Consider the following 21,868-nt stretch of genomic DNA (forward strand, 5'->3'; position numbering starts at 1 on the left):
TTGCGTCCTTACGTTCTACCACCACCAGAAGCAGAAAACTTCAGAGATACATCACCATGGCGGGTCGCGGAAAAGGAGGTGAAGTGAACAGAAAATCAAGGTCCCGTTTAAAGTATGCCAGTCTGTAATTCCCCGTCGGCCGTATCTGGGCTTACGACCTGTATGTAATAGGCTGGTTTAAGTGACCACTTATATTTATACTTCAATTGACCCTTATTTAACATGCTAGTTCTTCGACACCTTCTATGGTTGGTGTCAGATTTTTTTTTTAAATCAGCAGTGACCATCAATAAATAGGTATGTAAGATTCTTCCTGAATTATTTTAATTAAATCTAAACAAAGCATTAATACAAAAAGTGGAAACAAATCCAGAAATTGCGAACAAAGATTTGGACACACTCAAAATATTGTAGTTATTTTGATTATTAATAGTTTTTGAATAGCATACTCCTCACTCAAAATACATTGATATATCAAAATCACTATTATATTTTACAAGATAGATTTTTTTTAAACACGAAAAACAAATTAGGTATGTCGTAATAAAAAAAAATTGTACTGAAGGGAACATTTTTCAATTTTAAAACATGACAAGCTGCGTTGTCAGTTTATGTTAAAGTAATATCTCAAATTAAGTATCTGTCATGTCACATACAAAGTGAAGATGTTTTTTACCGTCGTAGAAAGAGTTTAGAAAGATTTTCTTCCCCTTTCTGCGTCAAACTTGTACATTTTTCGTTTAAAAAATAAAATAAATTACTTACACGTTGACAACTAAACATAGATGAAGAAGAATGCGGAAGTCAGGAAGTCTTTTGTTCTTCATCTATGTTGAGATGCCATAATAAATAACCTGTAAGTGGACGAATACAGATTTTTAAACATAGATTTAGATACACTTAAAATATTGTAAATAAAATAACTAACCATAACGCCGTTATTTCCTCGCTCATTCGTTCCACGTGTCCAAACTATCTCAACGCTACTTATTTTGTCATTTTTTTTTATCGATAATTCTTATCTCAGCCTTGCATTCTTTCCTTATTTCACTATTCAAACATCTATCGTTTTGCCGCTTTCATCCTTCTTTTCTCAACTCCATGCTTCACTTCCATACATTATTTCATACATTCCGGTATCCGGTGTGCATTCCGGTGTGCTAGTATCTAAAACAATTCTAGTAGTATTTTACATACGTTTCATGAAAGTCTGCCAAATAAAATAAGTCTACTCAGCTCAACCATTTTCATTAATATCTACATTTTTTAATGTTAAGCGGGTACTATTCAGCACATTTTATAAAGTTCAAGTAGTCACCTCATAACATAAGTGATCTAAATTTAAATTATTTTTATTGGGCGATCGTTAATTTTTGGACTTAACAAGAAGTGGCCGTCATTCATACTACAAGTAGAAATAGACTTTATCAGTACATAATCATGGAACAATAGAAGGAACGGAGAACAGCTAAAAGACACGGTAGGTGTGTCGTTCTAAGAAATTAAATTATTGACATTAGATAGTAAATGAAGTAAACATTTACCATAAATAAGCCGTGTCTCTCTCTTTCTCTCTCATTTACAAACGTTAACAAGTATACTCGTATATTCCGAACGAGTAGGCAGAGAGAACATAACGTAACACCACTCTGTCTTTGCAAACATTATTCGCCTCTTCCATATTCGTGCATGTCCTCATACGTAGCCGCCGATTATTTCGACTTCTGACCTGACCACGCCCAAGTATTTGACATACTTGATCAAGCCGATTTTTTCTCGGTCCTCTTCTGCTTTTATTACCAACCACATGCCACCAAGATGATGTAAGTACAGTCCGCCAGAAAATAACATTTTTAGAGCAATATAACGTCGAATTGCAGGACCATCCATCGTATTCTCCCAATGGTCTTACAATATTAGTTTATATAAATGATAAATAGTGATATGAAAAATAACTATGAACTCAATGGTAACAGTCAGCGATGGGTAATCGAATAAAAAAAAACAATTAAATATCAACTTCTTTAAAGGTTGTTACTTAAACCGATTAATGGATGTTGTAAAGTCCTAACGATTTTTTCACATTACCGAAAATCAAGAACAGTTTAACTTAAAACGTTATTTAGACTGTACGAAGACGAGTGAAAAAACTGTCCTCAAATTCGGTTTGGACGCATCAAAAAATGTACTCATCTTCACAAAGAATATTCTTCTCCTTCTTCTTCCTTCTTATAGATCCTAGGATCTGTCTGCTCCATTATCTGTCTCTTGTGATGTGTATTGCCAGCTATCACACTTTCGCTTTGGAGGTCCTACATGTGGTCTTCTTCCATATGGGTTCTCTTGAACAGCATCGTGGATTTTGAATCGTTCATTTTGAAAAGTAATAAATTCATTATAACCTATCTTCTATTTATTCCATCTCTATATAAAAAAAACTTATAAGACAACCCTCGTATTATGATTTCTACTTTAAAACAAACAACTTATCCAATTAAAATCATTCTTGAATTCACTTTACAATTTACGGGAATCTATCCCGTGACTCTAGCTCCTCGACCCAACTACGTCATTACCTAGCTACGTCATGACCCAACAACGTCATGACCTAAACCTTTGAATGTCCATAACATTTCCTTTGTTGCAATTCACAATGGAAAAATTAAAACTTGATGGAAAACAAAACGCACAGTTACTGAAGCGAAGGAAGCATGGTTTTCATGTCAAAAGATTCAAATAAAATCTGTTCAAATTTTCTATTTCTTTCTAATGACCCCACCCGACCCATGTGTACAATTATCTAGTTCTGGTCATCCGTGAAATCACTTCTGAATTTTTTTGCACAGCCTTTTTGCAGCATTCTGTCAAGTCGCATTTCTGAGGAAAGAAGGTGAGAGGTGGTAGTCAACTTAATTCTGTATATAAAGACAATGTTCATTCTTCAAACCCTCATCCACATCCGATGGTGCATAGGGTACTGCATCATATAAACGCAGTGTTATCTTCATCGTTATCACATGAAGGAAAGGTGATCAGCCTTTCGCTTCAGGTACGAGTCCAGGGTAAAATTGAATAAATATTAGAGTGAAAAAATCACTTATATTTATTTGCCCCCCCCCCCATTGGAATCGAACCTGGGACCTCCAGTACGGTAGCCGAGTGATACACGAGCGTATCATATAATTGAAAAATAGGAAGATTAATAAATTATTTCTTTACAGGTTTTAACAAGGATTATACCGATCGCCATATGATTTTTATAATAATTTATTTTCCAATGTAAAAAAAGATCCATAAATTGTCTTTTTACAAATGGATAATCCCAAGACTATTATTGCGCAAGACAACTCCAAATCCGAAGGTTTGAACCGTCCCTGCAATAAAAATGATTTCAAATTAAAGGTATTTAAAAAAATGTGCATGCAACACCGTTCACGTGATAAAAGTGAAACTTCTAAAAAAATAAAGAAAAATTTAGTGTGAGACAGAGACATCTTAAAATAAATGCAATGCAAAATATGCACCAAAAATATTTTGTTAAAAAATCTTTCATAAAATGCTTGTGGTCAAATACGTGGCGTAAATCAACTATTTATATTTTTTTTGACGCCGTATACGCTTAAAAAAGTCATATTTATAATTTTTCAGTAGTTTAATATCTTTTCACGGGTATAATCAATTAATGTCTATACGTCGCGACGCGTCGCTCTCTTTTACGCGAGTGCACCGTGACGTTGGAATATGGTATACATCTCTTTCTTTTTCTCCGGACGTTATATCTTTCTTCTTTCTCGTGTAACAAAATGTCATCTCTCAATTTTCACCCAATTATCGATGATCGAATAGCCGCCGGAAAAAGTTTCACTTAAAAAAGTTGATAATCTATAGCATTTTGCAACATTTGTTTTTTTTAATGATTTTTACTCGTATGGTATGTAACGCGACAAAAGTTTCATCACAAAATACACAAACACATTGTATAAAGGTATGTACAATGCATACAACGCAAAAATGATTGGCGTTGGTAAATGTTGACATTTACCAAATCGGTGGAATAAAAACCCGAAACAAAGGCATTTTTCGGACGGTTAACACTTCACTATTGTAAAACCTTTGATGTTTGTTATTATGTTTCCGACTTTTACTATCACGTTAAATAACGATAGAGCATACTTTCCTATGCATATTCAATAAGTTAATAAAATAAGTCTTTTACGAAAATCACTCATAAACGAGTGGAGGCTTATAAAAAAAAATAATCATACTGAAATAAAGGTTGAATACGTCATGAGTTGTTATTTTAGTAATATAAAATATTTTAAATGGATCTATAGCATTTTCGCAAAATATTTTTTTTTCACATGGCCAAATATTATTATTGTGACATAAAACTGCTCTAAATGGCTAAAATTATTTTTCCTTTGCAAATTATTCTTAATAGATTAATAGCATTTTTCCAACACGACACAGCTTTACCAACGTCAAATGTATATTTAAACGTGTTTTACCAACAAAAACTGCTCTTATTAGCGATATAGTGTTTGTCCAACACAAAATTATATTTAATGGATTAACATTCTTTTTCCAACATAAACAGCTCTATTTATGTAGATAAAAAGGGCTTTTTCAACATAAAACACTCTTAATGGATTAACATTGTTTCTAAAACATACAACTGCTTTAATTAGCAATATATTGTTTTCCAATATAAAATTACTCTTAATGGATTTACAATGTTTATCCAACATAAAATTGCTCTAATTGATAATCAATGTTTTAAATGTTCGTATAGGTAAAAAAAATACTGAATCACTATAAAGACTGATACTCTTCTTTCTTATCCCAAAGTATGAATTAATGAATATTAATGAAAAAATAAAATATTTCATTTGATTCAGAGAGATTTTCTTCAATTAAATTGATTCGTTGTGCTCGATACCATGTCCGTGTCAGCGATTTTTTTTAAATTTTCACTTTAACCATAATATTATTTTGTCTGTTTTAACTTTAGACCAACTTCAAACGCTTCTCGTGTCCCATTTCAAGAAGACAATTTAAATTAATTTTATTATAATGGTTAAGTTCCAATTCGATACAAAGTTGTTCTGTATTATCTATATACAATAGTTTGGGTGCTAGATAGAAGTGTTTTCTCTGGTCGAATGCAGTTGACATTTTTTGTACATCACACATTTTTATTTATCTGAAAGGGGTTTCTACAAACCACAGTCAACCAGAACAGTTTTTAAAAAGTTTTAATGAAATTGCTTCATTCCGCACTTTACAGGATTCGCAGTGACGCTAACAGTGACCTTTTTATAATTGCTTTACTTTGTTTCAAATTTTTATTTTCTCATAAGAGAAGTCTGCGAAACAACCACAAAGGAACATTGTTGACGTCACATCCATGCAACGTGCTCATATTAATGAGAAAAATCCATATGCAAATCCTGCCCTAAAGACTATTTTATTCATTGTAAGTTCGCCTTATTTCTTGGAATCTAGTCACTGTCTACAGATTCTTCCGTCTTGCGGGTACAAACTCCCGTATAATAAGGCGAACAGCTTATTTTCATCCTAAAATGAAATCATTTTGAAACTAATAAGAATAATTGAAAAATTTGAAGGAAATATTAAAATACATAAAAAATATTTCTTTAATTTTAGTAAAATTAATTAAAGTACAGTAAAAATACACTTTCATAAATTAATTAATAAATTTATTCAAATTGGATCGTAATTGGTCTTACTCGTATAATTCTTGAAAAAAATATTATGTTTGATAATAATAAATGATTTATTAATAAAAAACTAAAATGAAATATTATTTATAGATATTACCAAAGAAAAAATTAAATGTTTTTGCATCCATATTTTTTCAGAATGTAGGCCTTTTTACATAAAATTTGTTTTTATTTAACGAGTGCAAGAATGCGCACGTTATTTTAATAGTTAAAAATGGTTATCATCTGGGGTTTTTACCCCAACTAAATATATTAATTGTTTATTACATTAATTTAATTTTTGTACGAACAAAATTGACATGCATAAATTTACATTATGATCATTTTGCTACAATTTATAGCCTTTGTTTTTCACAAAATCTATACTGTTGATGAAAATATTTATGTATCCAATGAAGCGCCCTTGAGGTAGTATTTTACGAAAATGGCGCTACAAAAATTATTTTAAATTATCTTTACTATCAATTTATCAGTAAAAATTACTATGGGATTTGTAATATTTTGTATGATAATAATTGGGCTCATGAATAGTATACAATAAAAGTAATTTTCTTCCTTACGTAACACTTATTTAAAGTTATTTTTAATTTAAGTTTTACTTGGTAAATACCCAGCGGTGGGCTGCAGGGGGCTCGGAGGGGCTGGCGCGAGCCACTTGTTGAATTAAAAGAAATCAATATTCTCTGATTAAATCAGCCATCAGAATTTTCTACCATAAAAAAATAAGTCATAACGACGAGTATATTTTGTCGTTTGATGTGCATATCAAGTATTTTTTAATATTTTTTATTACATTATGTATTTTGGATAGTTAAAACAAAATGAAAAAAATAAAAATCGTTAGACGCTATTTATGAACATTGAAGTTCCATGCATTGCGCAAGTCATATTTATCGTTGTGTTTTGGAATTATTTAGGTTTTTTTTATTTTTATATTTGTTTCCTGTGATTGTTTCAATACTTCCCCGAAGAGTTATTATGTAAGTGTATTTAAACTATAAAAAATTGATTAATAGTGACTTTTCTAGGCTTATACTAAAAAAAATTCAAAAATTAATATACGCCATGTATTTGACCACGTATATGAAAAGTTATTAAACACACGTTTTGTGAAAATTTTGTATTTTTTGTATTTTCTGTTTCTCTAACTTTATTCCGTTATTCTTTATTTTTTTTTAAGAAGTTTCACTTCTATCACGTATACAATGCTACACGCTCAATTTAAAAAAAAATATTTCCGGTCAATACTAAAGAACCAATTTACATATGTATCTACATGTTAAATATTTTAAAAATGGAATACGTTTTACAGAAATAGTAAAATGATTAATTTAACCGTTAAAACATTATTTTAACGTTAAAAGACATTTAATAAGTCGCTAAAAAGAAGTATTTTTAAAACTTAAGATGAAGATAAAAATATTCATATGCATCGTAAAAATAATATTTAAAAAAACGTGACCATTATCTAAAAAAAGGTTTTTTTTAATTATAATTTTCCTTAGGTTACTTGGCTATATTTAATTTAGCACTTTGTATTGTCTGCAAAAATATAAATCTTAATCAAATTTTTCCACAAATGTACAAACAAATTCAGTATCGGCAAATATGAAAATAAAATTATGATTTACAACATTTTGAGTGTGTCCAAATACTTGTTCACAAAATCTGGATTATCTCCGATTACAGGAGTTATTTTCATATTATTTTTTGACATCTCATCAAAGATGAAGAATATGGAAGGTATAGAATTATAAGCTTAATAATAAAAATGAAAATGGTATTTTCTGGCGTTTCTCATGTGTGTGATTATAATCCAGGATTCGGATCTCACATACTAATATAAGAGTTTCTGCTTAGTAAAAAGCTTCTTTACATCTCACCAATAGATGTCTCTAGTGAAGTTCTAGTGATTCATGAATAAGGTTTCTAAATTGGTTCATATATATAGAACTTCCAAGAATTTGAGTAGTGTGGTTGTCAATAATGGGTAGAACAGCCTATGACGGTCGTAAGCCCCGTAGATGCCCAGACTTCCATATTCTTCATCTTTGATGAGATGTCAAAAAATAATATAAAATTATGATCTTTAAATATGAAAGTAAATTTATTTTCTACCAATGAAAAAAATATTAACGATTGAGAAATACACTTTTCTCCCAATATATGATATGGAACAGACAGATGATTTCGTATATTTAGGAAGTATGTACTCTAGGGATGGATAAGAGATGATGCTGGAAACAGAGCACTATAAATGGCGTACATAAATCAGTTGTAGCAAACAAAAGCCACACACCGAAAGCTGAGTTCTGGTACCAACCCTAATGTACGAACATGAATCATGGAGGAGCAAAACAAGAATGAAAGTAGACTTAATACTGTCGAAATATGATCACTTACATGAATGCGCGGTATAATGATGTATGATAGATGTTCGAAAGGTAAAATAAATAAATAAGGCAAAGCTGAGATAAGCAGTCTGGATAATTTAAAAAAAATATATATGTTTCGATGGTTTTTACGTGTGGATAAAAAAATAATAAAATCCCTTTTACTCGTATAACACAAAAAAACCAAATCTTCTAACCCTTATCCGTACCAAATGGTGCATAGGGTACTGCATCGTATTACGCAGTGTTGTCTTGATTGTTACTTACATGAAGGCAGGGTGATCACTCCTGCGCTTTAGGGACCAGTCCCGGGTAATTTTAAATAAATATGAGCAAAATCCCTCATATTTATTTTTACCTCCCTTGGGATTCGAACCCGAGACATCCAGCACGGTAGCTAAACACGCTAACCATTGCACCACGGATGCGGACAAAAATCCCTATTACTCGAATAACAAAAATAACGTGAAAACGCCCAAGACTTCCATCTATCAACTAATTCGTCTGGAATGCACAGCTTTTTTTTTTAGATACTCTAGCCATATTATGTATTGATTTAGAAATGAGTAGACGGATTTTACACTCAACCCTTTCGGAAAAGCGTTACCAGTGCAGTTGATGAAGTAGTGGGGTGATGTGACTGAATTTCAAATTCCGAAAATTAGTCTCGCTGCAGCGTTCAACACTGATTGCAGTCATTTTATTGTTTGATGAACGCATGAATAAATTACACCTACCTAGATTAAGTGGTATAGCTCCGCATATTTAAATTTATCAAACAGGACACGTTTTTTACAATTTGAATTAGAAACAAAAACCTGACCAATAAACGAAGTGAGATGTTTTTGTGTTCCACAATAACAAAATGGTGTGAGAGAACTGTCATAATGTGAAAATGATTTTACTCATATTTCTGTACCCTTTATGGTTTTACTCTCGTTTTTATTTACATAAACCATTACAGATATGCACACAATATTTTTTAAAGTTTCATCGCAAACGGTTGAACAGTAAAGGAGTCTATAAAGGACAAACACACATACATTCATTTTTATACAAACGAATATATGGACTAGATGTATCCGGCTACCCGTTGCTGTGGCTCAGGCCGGTTAAAACAAAATTAACCCCATTTACAGTTATATTAAGAAAAATAAGTAAACGAAGAAGTTGAAGAAGACAGATAAGAAAAAAGAGTAGAAAAAGAATAATAATAATAATGAAAGTAGTAGAAATTATAAAAAAAATAATCACCATCATCTTCTTCCTCGTTTTCTTTCTACCTTCAGAAGGCCTTCTGCCGTCTGAGTTCTCTGGAGACATATTCGGGCAAGTATATATTCTTGCATTCTATTGACATGGGCATTCCAGAATCGTCTTCGCTGTTTTCCCCATCTGACTATATCTTCCGTACCACACATTTTTCACAATTTCCGCAATCCTAATTCGGTCTCTTAACGGGTTTCCGGTTATGCATCGCAATGTGCTCATTTCTGAAGTTCTTAGAAGAGATTTGGTTCTCGCTGTGCCTGCTCTGGTCTCTACCCCATATTGCTCACTCTTTTCAAAAACGTAAATATAAAAAAAATCGTCAATTTTCAGTTGTGCATGTTTTGGGAATGCCCAAAAAATGCACTATATCCCAGCAAAAGCGGCATATTTTTAACTTTATATTTACCCGCTACAAAAGCGGGTAAATATAAAGTTAAAAATATGGTAATATAATACAGGGCAAAACGTTTTTGCATTTTGAAGAAAAGGTATTGTTTAATTATTTTTTTTAATAAACTAGGTATTTTTTTAACGGAGAAAAAACTTTCAGGTTTTACCTAAAAAGATCTGTTGTACAGTGAAGAGTTCAATAAGTATCTTGATATTTAGTTTTAAAACATTTTATTATATTTTTGAAAAAAATTATATGAAAAATCAAGTTTTTTTTATATATATGACGTTGTTGAAAGGAGTGAGCGATATGTGGTCTTACACATATCTTCTGTATTTTTACTTTGCTCTCAATATTGATATGCTTATTCCTTCTTGGTACTTCTTTTTTCTCTTGTTTAATTATAATAAAATAATAATAATACTAATACTAATAATAAACGACAGTCGCTCGAGGTAATATGTATTTGTAATTTAAATTAAGGCAAAATTATGTTGTAAGTAGACTGAATGCAGTCGAAATACGATTTTTCAGACGAATGCATTTGTAAAACGATGTAAAGTTGAAATAAACATTATCCATTAAAAAAAATTAAGTTGTATTTAATGTTTTGGATATAAGTATATGTATTCGTATAAAGAGAAATGTCTTGAAATTTAGCAACAAAAAAAACAACACGATATGTTAATAAAAACCCCACAGTCCACTTGAGACGATATTTAACAAGCAGTCCAAAGAAACGGAGGGAAATCTCCGAGCACACTCCAGCAATGTATTTATTTATTTACTCATATTCAATATAAAACATCAAGCACAAATATGGTCCGAATATTGGGCCGCTTTCGGCTTGACGCTCGTCGAGACGCAATACATATTTACGAACACTTGAATACCTGTGTACGGACTCGAGGGTTGATATGACAGAATGTAAAGCTAACTTACCAAGTAATCATCGCGCCACTTTTCCGCAGGGGTAGGCAGAGAGAATAGAACACGACACTCATCTGTCTTTGCAAACAATCTTCGCCTCTTCCACATTCTTGCATCTCCTTATACATACCCGCCAATTATTCAGACTCCATACCTTACCACTTTCAAATGTATGAAATACTTGATCATGCCTTTTTTCCTCGGTCTTCCTCTGCTTCCATTTCCAGCCACATTCGCCTCATGAGTTTTGTTTTACTATCATGTCTTCACGCATTCGTCCCACATCCCCAAACCTTTTCTCAAGACACCTTCCTTAGTTTTATCCATAATGCTAATCTCAGCATTGCATTCTTTCCTTATTTCACCATTTGAACAAAATATATCATACATCGTTTTGACGTATTGTACATTCGTCTCAGTATATATGTATATTTAGGTATATATAATAATATATCAATAGAATTTCAATTTAAAATTCAATTTTCAGTTAAATGCATGTTTTAAAGGAGATCAATTCAAAATTATAATTTTAAATGTCAAAAAATGTCATTGTTTAACAATAGATCCATTTCAGATCATAGACCTGAAAATTGTATTGGAAGATGCGTAGTATTTTTGTGAAATGTTTCTTAATTTTTTTTATTGCACCTCTCCTCGCTGAAGTTTGCCGAAAACTTCTATTTTTACTTTATCTGTAGCTGATCTTATTTCTCTTTGTTTGTGAAATATTAGTAATTCAAAATATAATCTTCAAAATTCCATTTTTAGAAAGGTCACTTTCAATATTTACAACTTTAGAAATTTGAGTGAACTAACTTGATATGCCTGGCGAATTTTACAAGTGCATAAAGTGATATATTTAACATTTTTCATTTAAGTATTGATAAAAAAGTTTGTGAGAATATGAATGTCTGGCCATTCACAGGACGTACGACTGTTATTGGTTGGTGATGATTTTATAGACTGTGTGACGTTTACTATTCTACCCACGATTGATTACTACATTACTGAGATTTTATGGGTTAAAGTTACAACATACATATTTTTTTCAGGTCAAACTAAAAAAAAAGAGTTTGAAATTGGATAATATGCAAAACTTTCATTGCGTGCGACAGAATTTTGCCTAAAAATGTATTATTTTTTGTACTAATTGATACTTCCTTATTAATATTTAAGAAAGTGATCGCTTAAACTAGCTGTGAATGCGCTGAATTTTAATCTTTAATTACATCTAAACATTATCATATAAACATTATTAATCTTTAATTACAAGTATAAGTGGTGTACAACCAGATTTGTGAACATTCAAAATGAATGAAAAAGTGTATGAAGGGATCACTTATAAACCATGAAAGGTGGTAAGCCCTTTAAATGCTCAGACCTCTACATTCCTATGTTAATTACCTCTTCATCTATGTTTAAATATAAATAAAAATAACTCTCCATTTAAAACATTTGTGAAAGCACCTTTTCACACTTTTATTTTATTTTTATATGCGCATTTAATCTTTTAGAAGGAAAATCCTTTTACGAGAGAGAACGTAAATGCAATATCACCCAAGAAAAAGAAAAAAGTGGCTGTGAATATGGAGCCAATTCCATCAACAAGTAGCGGAGGAGGAAATATAATATTACCAATGGAAAAGAGAAAAATTGAAGCCGAAGAGGAAATTTGGAAATGGTAATAAAAGCTGTCATGTTTTTCAAACGATAATAAAAATAGAAAACTGACGGAGGATCACTTCTTAGATTAACAAGATTACACGAAAATTACTTTCCACGAAATACAATACTTTTTAATGTTATATTGATCATGACGCGATAAAAGAAAAGTATTTACAAATTTTGAAATACTTTATCATACAATTTCGAATAGTTGATAAGGACAAATAAAATTAAGAAAATGCATATAAAAGATGTTTTTATAATATTAATTTGAGTTGGGAAAAACGAAAACTCATATGTCGTATTGTTGAATTTTGTTTGCGTAGGTGGGATGAAGAAACAAAAAACGACGACATAAAATGGACATTCCTCGAACACAAAGGACCTCTCTTCGCACCCGAATATGAACTTTTACCGAGAGACGTTATTTTCCGCTACGACGGGCGGATATTTCCATTAAGTAGGAAATCTGAGGAAATCGCTGGATTTTATGCAAAGATGCTCGATCACGAATATACCACGAAATTCGTATTTAATCACAATTTCTTCAACGACTGGCGTAATTCTATGAATGATGATGAAAGAGCGATAATAAAGGATCTAACAAAATGTGATTTTAGACCGATGTATGAGTATTTTAAAGAGCAATCGAAGAGTAATAAAGATAAGACAAAAATTGAAGTCCTCGCTCTTAAATCCAAAAAAGAAGAGATTAAAAAAGAATATGGAATATGCAAAATTGACTCTCATACTGAGAAAATTGGAAACTTTCGGATAGAACCACCGGGACTTTTTAGAGGACGTGGTGAACACCCCAAAATGGGTATGATAAAACAAAGAGTCATGCCAGAAAATGTGATAATAAACTGTTCCAAGGATAGTAGGATACCGAGAGCTCCGGCTGGACACAGGTGGCAAGAAGTCAGACATGATAACACCGTCACGTGGCTCGCCTGCTGGAAAGAAAATATTCAAGAACAAGTTAAATATATTATGTTGAATCCTAGCTCCAAATTGAAGGGAGAAAAGGATTGGCAGAAATACGAAACTGCTAGAAAGCTAGCTGAGAGTATAGACCAAATCAGAGAAACGTACAGAAAAGAATGGAAATCTAAAGATATGAAAATTCGGCAGCGTGCAGTAGCACTCTACTTTATTGACAGGCTGGCACTCAGAGCGGGGAATGAGAAAGACGAAGGCCAAACTGATACCGTGGGTTGTTGCTCTCTTCGAGTCGAACATTTACAACTCCACAAAGAAAGAGAGGGTAAAAAATATGTTGTTATTTTCGATTTCTTAGGCAAAGATTCTATACGATACTATAATGAAGTCCCGGTTGAAAAATTAGTTTTTGAAAATTTAGAGCTCTTTAAAGCAAACAAAGGAAAAGGAGATAATTTATTTGATCATTTGAACACATTAACAATGAACGAGTACCTTAAAAGACTGATGCCTAACTTGACTGCCAAGGTTTTCCGCACATTTAACGCATCTTTCACGCTTCAACGTCGACTGGATGAACTTACATGTAATGACGCGACAATCGCGGAAAAAATTCTGGCATATAATCGTGCAAATAGATCTGTGGCTGTATTATGTAACCATCAGAAAGCTATTTCTAAAAGACATCAGAAGTCTATGCAAGCGCTTGCAGAGAAGATTCGGGCAATGCTTGATCAGATTGAAAAAGAAAAACGCGATTTTAAGGAAGCTGTGAGCCGAACTAGTTGCGGGTCGGATAAAGAGAAACTCACCGTAAGAAAGAAGCAGAAAGCAGTTGAATGTCTCCAGGAACGATTGAGAAAACTCAAAGTCCAAGAAACTGACCGTGATGAAAACAAAAGTATAGCTTTGGGAACATCCAAATTGAATTACCTAGATCCCAGAATTTCAATTGCTTGGTAAAGTATATTTTATAATATAAACCTCGTTCTTTGGAGTTCCAAAATAAACTGATCCAAATCATTGGTGACAATTTGCCAGTCTTTTAAAACCACCATTAAAACTCTCAAATAAACAATTCAGTCCGCAACCGGCTGCCTAAGAGCCAGACGCGTTGTTTGCACACAATTTTTTTCTTCATCTAATCTACATGTATTTAGAAAAAAATATTTGTTTTAGTTTTTATAACTTCTTACCTTTTAATAACTCATCGCACTTTTCAAAATCATATATTTACCATATATTTCTTTCAGTACGAAAACGCTGCTTTAAGCAAAAATTCAATTACGTTAAATGTTACCTGGGCTAAAAGGAAATTAAGTTCGGTTATCGATTATCCCGCCTCAATACAATGTTATACTAGAAATTATAAAAATACGATTTACCCTGATAAACGAGACTTAAAAAAAAACACCGATTCGCATGAGTATTTTAATTTTAATATTATGATTATTTTTTTTGCAGGTGTAAAAAACACGGAGTCCCCATTGAAAAAATTTATAACAAAACACAACGGGAAAAATTTCGATGGGCTGTGGATATGGCTTCAGAAGATTACGTTTTTTAAGTAATTTTTCTTCAAATTTTATTTTTGTCAACACGAATTTCAACATGTTCAAACCTTTGTATGAAGATATTAAGATAAGTTACGCAATATAAAATACAAAATTTTCAATATCTACACGAATTTCAATATCTTCAATCCTTTGTATGAAGATATTAAGGTAAGTTACGCAATGAAAATTACGAAATTACAGAATTTCTGGATTTATCTTTCGAGGGGTATTATACAGACACGTAACAATTTTACAGGTAGAATTCTTTAAATGTATTGAATGTATTTTTAGCACTGATAAGGCTTAGATGATCACGTTGTACATTTATAAAACGTTTATCATTATGTCCGTGTTTAACCCTCCCTTCCCGGTGTTGTGTACCTTGTACACATTGCTTCTAATAACCATCAATATCTCTATAAATATAGTACATACAAAGCTAAGATTTTAGGTATTCCTCATATTTACGCATTAATTAAAAAAATAATATAAATAGTAATAAACAAATAAACAGCGCGTGAAGAATGTGCGGGAGCCGCGACACTATATTCGCATCTCACTCTTGCATACTTGCACTGTGCAAGCGTGAGGAGCTCACTGCTCAATATTCTCTGGCTAGCGGCAGTCGGCAGTCGCTTATGGGCTTCCGACAAGAGTGGGCCTATGCTTGTTCCGTGAGCGTTGCCAGATGGTTTTTTAATGTTTTCAGCAAATAAATCTAGGTTATTATAATTTTTTAATTCATTTATAATTAATTAAGGGGATTAGCTATAAACGTCCGTATTTTTTCGATCGATAATTTTTTATTGTGTAGTGAGTACCCAACACCGGGACGCGCGTTTTATTTTAGGACCGGAAGGGAAAGGATAAACATCCATATCAATACTATTCTTATCGAAATCTGCAAATAAGTTATTGTGATATAAAAGATACAAATGAATAATATAATTAAAAAATAATACAACTCGTTACGTCCTCGCGTTGACACCATTACTTCTTTCGACCGCAGGAGTTTAAATCGTTGTAACTAAATACTTGATACCGACTCGAAGAATCTTAAATATATTTCATGAAGATCTTTGAAATAAAAAAATAACTAAATTCTAACACTTGCTGAATCACAACGAAAATAAAAAATGAATTTGTATAAAGTTAAAATAAAACATAAACATATGTACATATAAAGAATATACATCAATATTAAGATATTTATAGTAACGAATAAACAATTAAATAAAAGTATAGTGAAAAAATTATAATCTCTAAAAAACCTATCATTCCTAACCGATTCAGCGACATTGTTCATTATTATTATTATTTTTATTATTTTTTTTTTAAACCCTTATCCGCACCCCAATGGTGCATGGGGCACTGTGTCATATAAACGCAGTGTTATCTTGATCGTTATACACATGAAGAAAAGGTGATCAGCCCTCCGCTTCAGGTACTAGTCCATGGTAATATTGAATAAATATTACAGTGAAAAAATCACTTATATTTATTTTACCCCCCTTGGGAATCGAACCTGGGACCTCCAGAACGGTAGCCGAGCGTGCTGGCCGTTACACTACGGAGGCGGACAGATTATTGTTTATTATTATTCTTCCTTAATTGACTCGACAGTCAGTTTGCGGTAATATCTATCTATTTTTAAAATAAATTTTACTTGGAAAATACGAGTTGATACAGTGTTCGAGAATTATGCTTAATTTTTTTTTTTTTTTTCGTTGATATAGTTTTTTACATTTTTTAAAATTATAAGCATGTACTACGGCTCTTTAGGCATAGCCTGTATTGAGCCTGTGTTAATCCATCGACACTATCTTATTCTAACGTTTTGTATCGTTGTGCATATGTCGCTCTCTTTTCTCCACACCCGTGGCGTCGGAATGTATAGCACTCTTCCTTCTCTCTAAGTTTTTTATCTTTCTTCTCTCTCACGTAACAAAATTTACCTAATAAAAGTGTCGCGTTATTGAAATTTCAATTTCGAATCTCGTCCAATTATCGATTATCGAATCGCCGCCATAGAAGTTTTATTAAAAAAAGCTTAATATGATTATTTAAGGTTGTCTGTACCTATAAAAAAATATAAATTCGAACAAAGCACTATTGCTTAGAGCAAAACCGTTTTTATTAAGGCTACAGCGTAAAATGTCTTTGTTGAAAGCTTTAAGTTTAATATAAAAACCATTGAAAATCTAATCGTCGTAGGCGCCGTTACTTTCTCGGTCAATTGTTTTATAAATCCAATTTATGTATGTAACTGACCCGAATTAATTAAATAATGAAATTCAGGGGCATATTTTGTAAGACTTTTCTATAAAAATGCGTACCAGCCAGCAGCTTTGCTTCTCGTTTTATTGGTTTCCTATGAAGTTTATCCAATGGCACTTAAAAAGTTAGGAATTGCCACGCTTTATATGAAATAACGTGAAATGGCCTTTTCACTATTTTTTTAGGAACGAACCGTCTGAAAAAGGATTTTTTGTTACAAATTTAAAAAAAAAAGTGTTTACCAGTATATCGCGTATCCACGGGGGTAGGCAGTGAGAATAGAACCCCACAACAATCTTCGCCCCTTCCACGTTCATGCATCTCTTCATACATACCTGCCAAGTATTCCGACTCCTGACGTGACCAAGCCCAAATATTCGAAATACTAGATCATGCCAAGTTTGTCTCAGTTTTTCTTTCTTCTCTTCTTTTACCAACTAAATTCGCTTTATAATTTTGTTTTAATATTCTTTCATACTCATTCGATTCACTTGCTCGAACCATCTCAATACACCTATTTTTTCTTTCGATAATGCTTATCTCAGCCTTGCATCATTTCCTTATATCACCATTTGAACATCTATTACACATAGTTTTATTGTAAATTCGTCTATGATTGTAATATTTAAAATATTAAATTACCATTTGAAATATAATGTAATCATTTAAATTTTTTGCTAAATAGGGTATTTTTTCGTGTAAGTTTTTATATTTTTATGTCAAGTGTAAGTAGTGACTGAAAACATTAAAAGGAATGTTTACTTTTCAGTATTTCCACAAGTTAATACTTTCAGCGAGGTCCTTTTAGTGCATTGGCATGTACCTATATAATATCCTTTGAGTGCATTTGCTTCGCTCTAAATACGAAAGAGGAAAGCGTATATCTCCACGAATATTTCATTTTCTAAATGATTTCCGTTTATTTTATTTACATGAGAAAGATTATATTTTATTCTTAACTAACTATGACTAGACGAATACGACAAATAAATGAGCTCTGTGACAAATCTTGATTGATATAAGATATTGAATCCATTGTGTCTATTGTATTGTTTTTAGGGATCAACTTATAAATTTACTATTAGCTATACACATCCACTTTCATTTTTAAAACATATAAACCATATAGTATATGCTATAAATCCTGTACATAATAGGCGAATTTTCAATAATAATCATTTTAATAAGGAGAATTTTCCAAGACAAATAACTAATAAATATAAAAAAAAAATATTTTAAAAATACTAACTGTACTCGACATCTAAATGAAATATACTTTAATAAAATGGTTGGTGTTCGTAATGCTTGTACTATTAGGCGATTAAAGTATTAACAATCCGTGAAACCATTCTGTAATCAAAAACATTGAATATGCTAGGTGATAGCACATGTCAACAATTATGTCGTCAGCTATAAGGAATGTTTGGTATTGAGTGCGTAGCTGTTACTATCAACAAATGGCGCTGCCATAATTCTGAAAAAATTAACAATGTGTTATTTGTTTCATGTTAAAACACCTATCACAGGTGTTTTTGTACTACAATATATTCAAAATTTCAAATTAACCGGTGAATTACTTATGCCAAAAAATAAAGTATTATTTTTTGGCATCTCATCAAAGATGAAGAAAAATATGGAAGTCTGGGCATTTACGGGGCTGACTACCGTCATAGGCTGGTTAAAGTTATCACTTTACACACGTGTAACATTCACCAATTCTACCCATTATTGACAACCACACTACTCAAATTCTTAGAAGTTCTATATATATGAACCAATTCCGAAACGTTGTTCTTGAATTATTAGAACTTCACTAGATACACCTATGGGTGAGATGAAAAGAAACTTTTTTTATTGAGCAGAAACTCTTTTATTAGTATTTTCTTATTATCAGTTATATTAGTATTTTATATTATAAGTATCTTTTATTAGTGAGATCCGAATCATGGATTATAATCACATACACGAGAAACGCCAGAAAATATCATTTTTATTATTATTATTTTAGCTTATAATTTGTCCAGTTAATTAAAAATTATCATGTTATATTTCTGCTTCAATTGAGACCATCTTGCGCATGTTACGTCCTGGGCACCATCTATGTTAAGTAAGTTAGTAAGTTTTTTTTAAATGAGCAGAGACCTTTATAAAATATATTTATTATCTTTTCCGAATTACTTTACGTACTAGGAGACGCCTGAAAACATAATTATGAATTTTATTTAATCTTTATTTTAAACAGTTTATAATTCAGTTGGGTATGTATGAGGAGATGCATGAACGTGGAAGAGGTGAAGAATGTTTGCAAAGACAGAGTGGTGTGGCGTCCTATTCTCTCTACCTACCCCTGCGGAGAAGCGGCGTGATGGTTAGTTAGTTAGTTAGTTATATTTCACTGATTTTCGAATGCTCACAAATTCTTTGTTTACCTTTTACATGTTGTCTTTCATGATAGACAACATGCTTCTTGTCCACTGTTGTCGCTGTTTTTATTTGATATATTTATATATGTATTTTCAATACTTTTGATTAAATTGTTTTTTCATACTAATATTTTTTATTATGATATGAAACGGATTAAAATAAGATTTCGATTAAATTTATTTTCTATTTCATCAGATTGAGTCACATCGCGTGCTGGGTATAGTGAGTACTTAGTAAATACTTTACTTAAAATCTTTTGAGGCCCAATATTGATTCTTAATTTAATAATACAGCAAGAACATAGTAAACAATTTACTTAAAATCTTTTGATGCCTTATATTGTGATACCTAATGTAATAGTCTTTGGAGTGGAATCAATATCACCAATAAGTACAGGGAGCGCCAAAATAATCTGACGGTTTTTACCGCCGTAGTGTTGGGCGAGGTGGTAAGGGGTGGTGGGGATAAGACCGTTTCAGAGCCCTCGCGTTGACATATTTAGTGTTCATTTCCATGGTGGTCCGCTGATTGATTTGATGATTGATGAAATTTCATGATAAGCGACGAGTCACATTTTTATCTGGATGGTTTTATCAACAACTTTCGAAGAATTGCATGACCGTCCTCTGCTAAGTCCTAATGTTATCTTAGTACGTATAAACTTACATGGCAGTGATAAGGACTTTGAAAGCATAAGTAATATTTTTATTATTATTTACTGTTGACCGCGAAAAAGTGTATTTTGAATTAAAATACAAAAATATGTTTTTTTTTTTAAATTAATAAATAAATCATCAAATCATGTTGTTGCTCCCTTTATCATGTAAGTAAACTCGACTTTATATATTCATATGTTGTGTAAAGTTAACGTAACCAATTCCAACTCGGTATTTGTGTTCCCTAAATTAAAGTAATGTTTTGCTTATAAGCACGATACTAGGCTTATAATGATTGGAAATGTTCCTGATAACCCCTTGGGCATTTATTATAAGCCCGTATGTTTATATAACTTTTCAGTTAATAAATATTTTTTTTCCGATGTATGGATTTTTCTCCCTACTGATAAAATATCAATATTATTAATGTTCGAACATGAGATTCATTTTATTTTTAATTCAAATTTAATTTTATTTGAGAATTTACAAAATCAGTAATATCTATTGTAGTTATACACACATACGAGTATTATAAAAAAATGCTTGTACTGTTTCAATAACGAAATTCTGTATTTGTAAAAATACCTGGAAGAGGGACGGGAGGGAAAGGGGGAAAAGGTAAAGAAAAACGATCACAGCTCAAGTCAAAGACAAATTGTACGAAATGAGAAGCACACCACGAAATCAATGTCGACTGACAATGTCAAATGATCTCAGCGTTGACAAATGAAACATCTATCGTTCTTATTAAAGAAGATGGATGTCTGAGCATCCCAGGGAATACGGCCGGGCATTTGTCTGGCTTGAGTGGTCACTTTATAAACTTGTGTAACGTTCACCATCCTGCTCATTATTAATCATCCATATTGCATTATTTTTTAAATTTGTATACTTGTAATGCCGATAATATCGAATCACGGACATATTTTAGTCATTACAAACAATGAATATCAGTATTAGCAATTGAAAAACTAATCAATGACCGTGTAAATATTGAAAAAACATTTTATTTTGACAAACATATTGTTTTGTTGTATTTTTTTGGAGATGCACTCTCTTCCTCTATCTCAACGTCCCAAGGACACAACTCTAATATTTAGATTCAGATTAACATTACGGTGTTCGAAAATGATGCGGGAATTGTGGTATTTACCATGTAAAACTAAATTAAATAAAAAAATATAGATTTGAACAAAAAGTGACTACCGAATCAATTAATGAAATAATTTATATATATTTTTTATATTCTGTGGTATGGTAATTAAAGTGGTATTACACAAAGTAAACAATGGATGATAAGGAGAGTGTTTTAAATAATAGTTGTTTAGAGATGGTCTTATTTGTTTTAAACAAAAGTAAAGAAGAACTCATCGACAAGATTTATATTTGAATCAATAAAGACTACAGACTGTCGTCTTGTCCTTACTACTGAAAAGGGGTGGTGGATGTTAAGATTGTCGTTGTTCCCGTTTCTTCCCGGTAGCTCCCAATTATCCCGCGGGCACCGGCGCTACTCCAACGGCCCCAGGCCGCTGAAACCCCTCAAGCAACACCGGATCAAACCATTTTGGGCCGAAATTCTACTTCGAAAAGGGATGACATAATTAAAAATAGCAGA

At 31.9% G+C, this 21,868-nt stretch overlaps 1 protein-coding gene across 3 annotated transcripts; it reads left to right on the plus strand.

The window, feature by feature from the left end:
- The first annotated feature begins 1,369 nt into the window (after positions 1 to 1,369).
- LOC148308878 (DNA topoisomerase 1-like) lies at positions 1,370 to 20,205 on the plus strand. 3 transcript variants are annotated; one of them, XM_088260934.1, is made up of 5 exons: positions 1,370 to 1,480; positions 3,222 to 3,402; positions 12,245 to 12,411; positions 12,722 to 14,296; positions 14,802 to 20,205. In XM_088260934.1, the coding sequence occupies exons 2-5, from the start codon at positions 3,313 to 3,315 to the stop codon at positions 14,902 to 14,904; spliced, it is 1,935 nt and encodes a 644-aa protein (XP_088117060.1). In that variant the 5' UTR covers positions 1,370 to 1,480; positions 3,222 to 3,312; the 3' UTR covers positions 14,905 to 20,205. The 3 variants fall into 3 exon arrangements, with proteins under 3 accessions (XP_088117060.1, XP_088117061.1, XP_088117062.1); XM_088260935.1 differs by lacking the exon at positions 1,370 to 1,480 and adding an exon at positions 1,518 to 1,823; XM_088260936.1 differs by lacking the exon at positions 1,370 to 1,480 and having other exon boundaries at positions 3,274 to 3,361.
- The last annotated feature ends 1,663 nt before the right edge of the window (positions 20,206 to 21,868 follow it).

The sequence above is a fragment of the Brachycentrus maculatus genome, unplaced genomic scaffold, assembly GCF_059751285.1.
Source record: "Brachycentrus maculatus isolate JH-2025_06_01 unplaced genomic scaffold, ASM5975128v1 h1tg000144l, whole genome shotgun sequence".
NCBI classification, from domain to species: domain Eukaryota; kingdom Metazoa; phylum Arthropoda; class Insecta; order Trichoptera; family Brachycentridae; genus Brachycentrus; species Brachycentrus maculatus.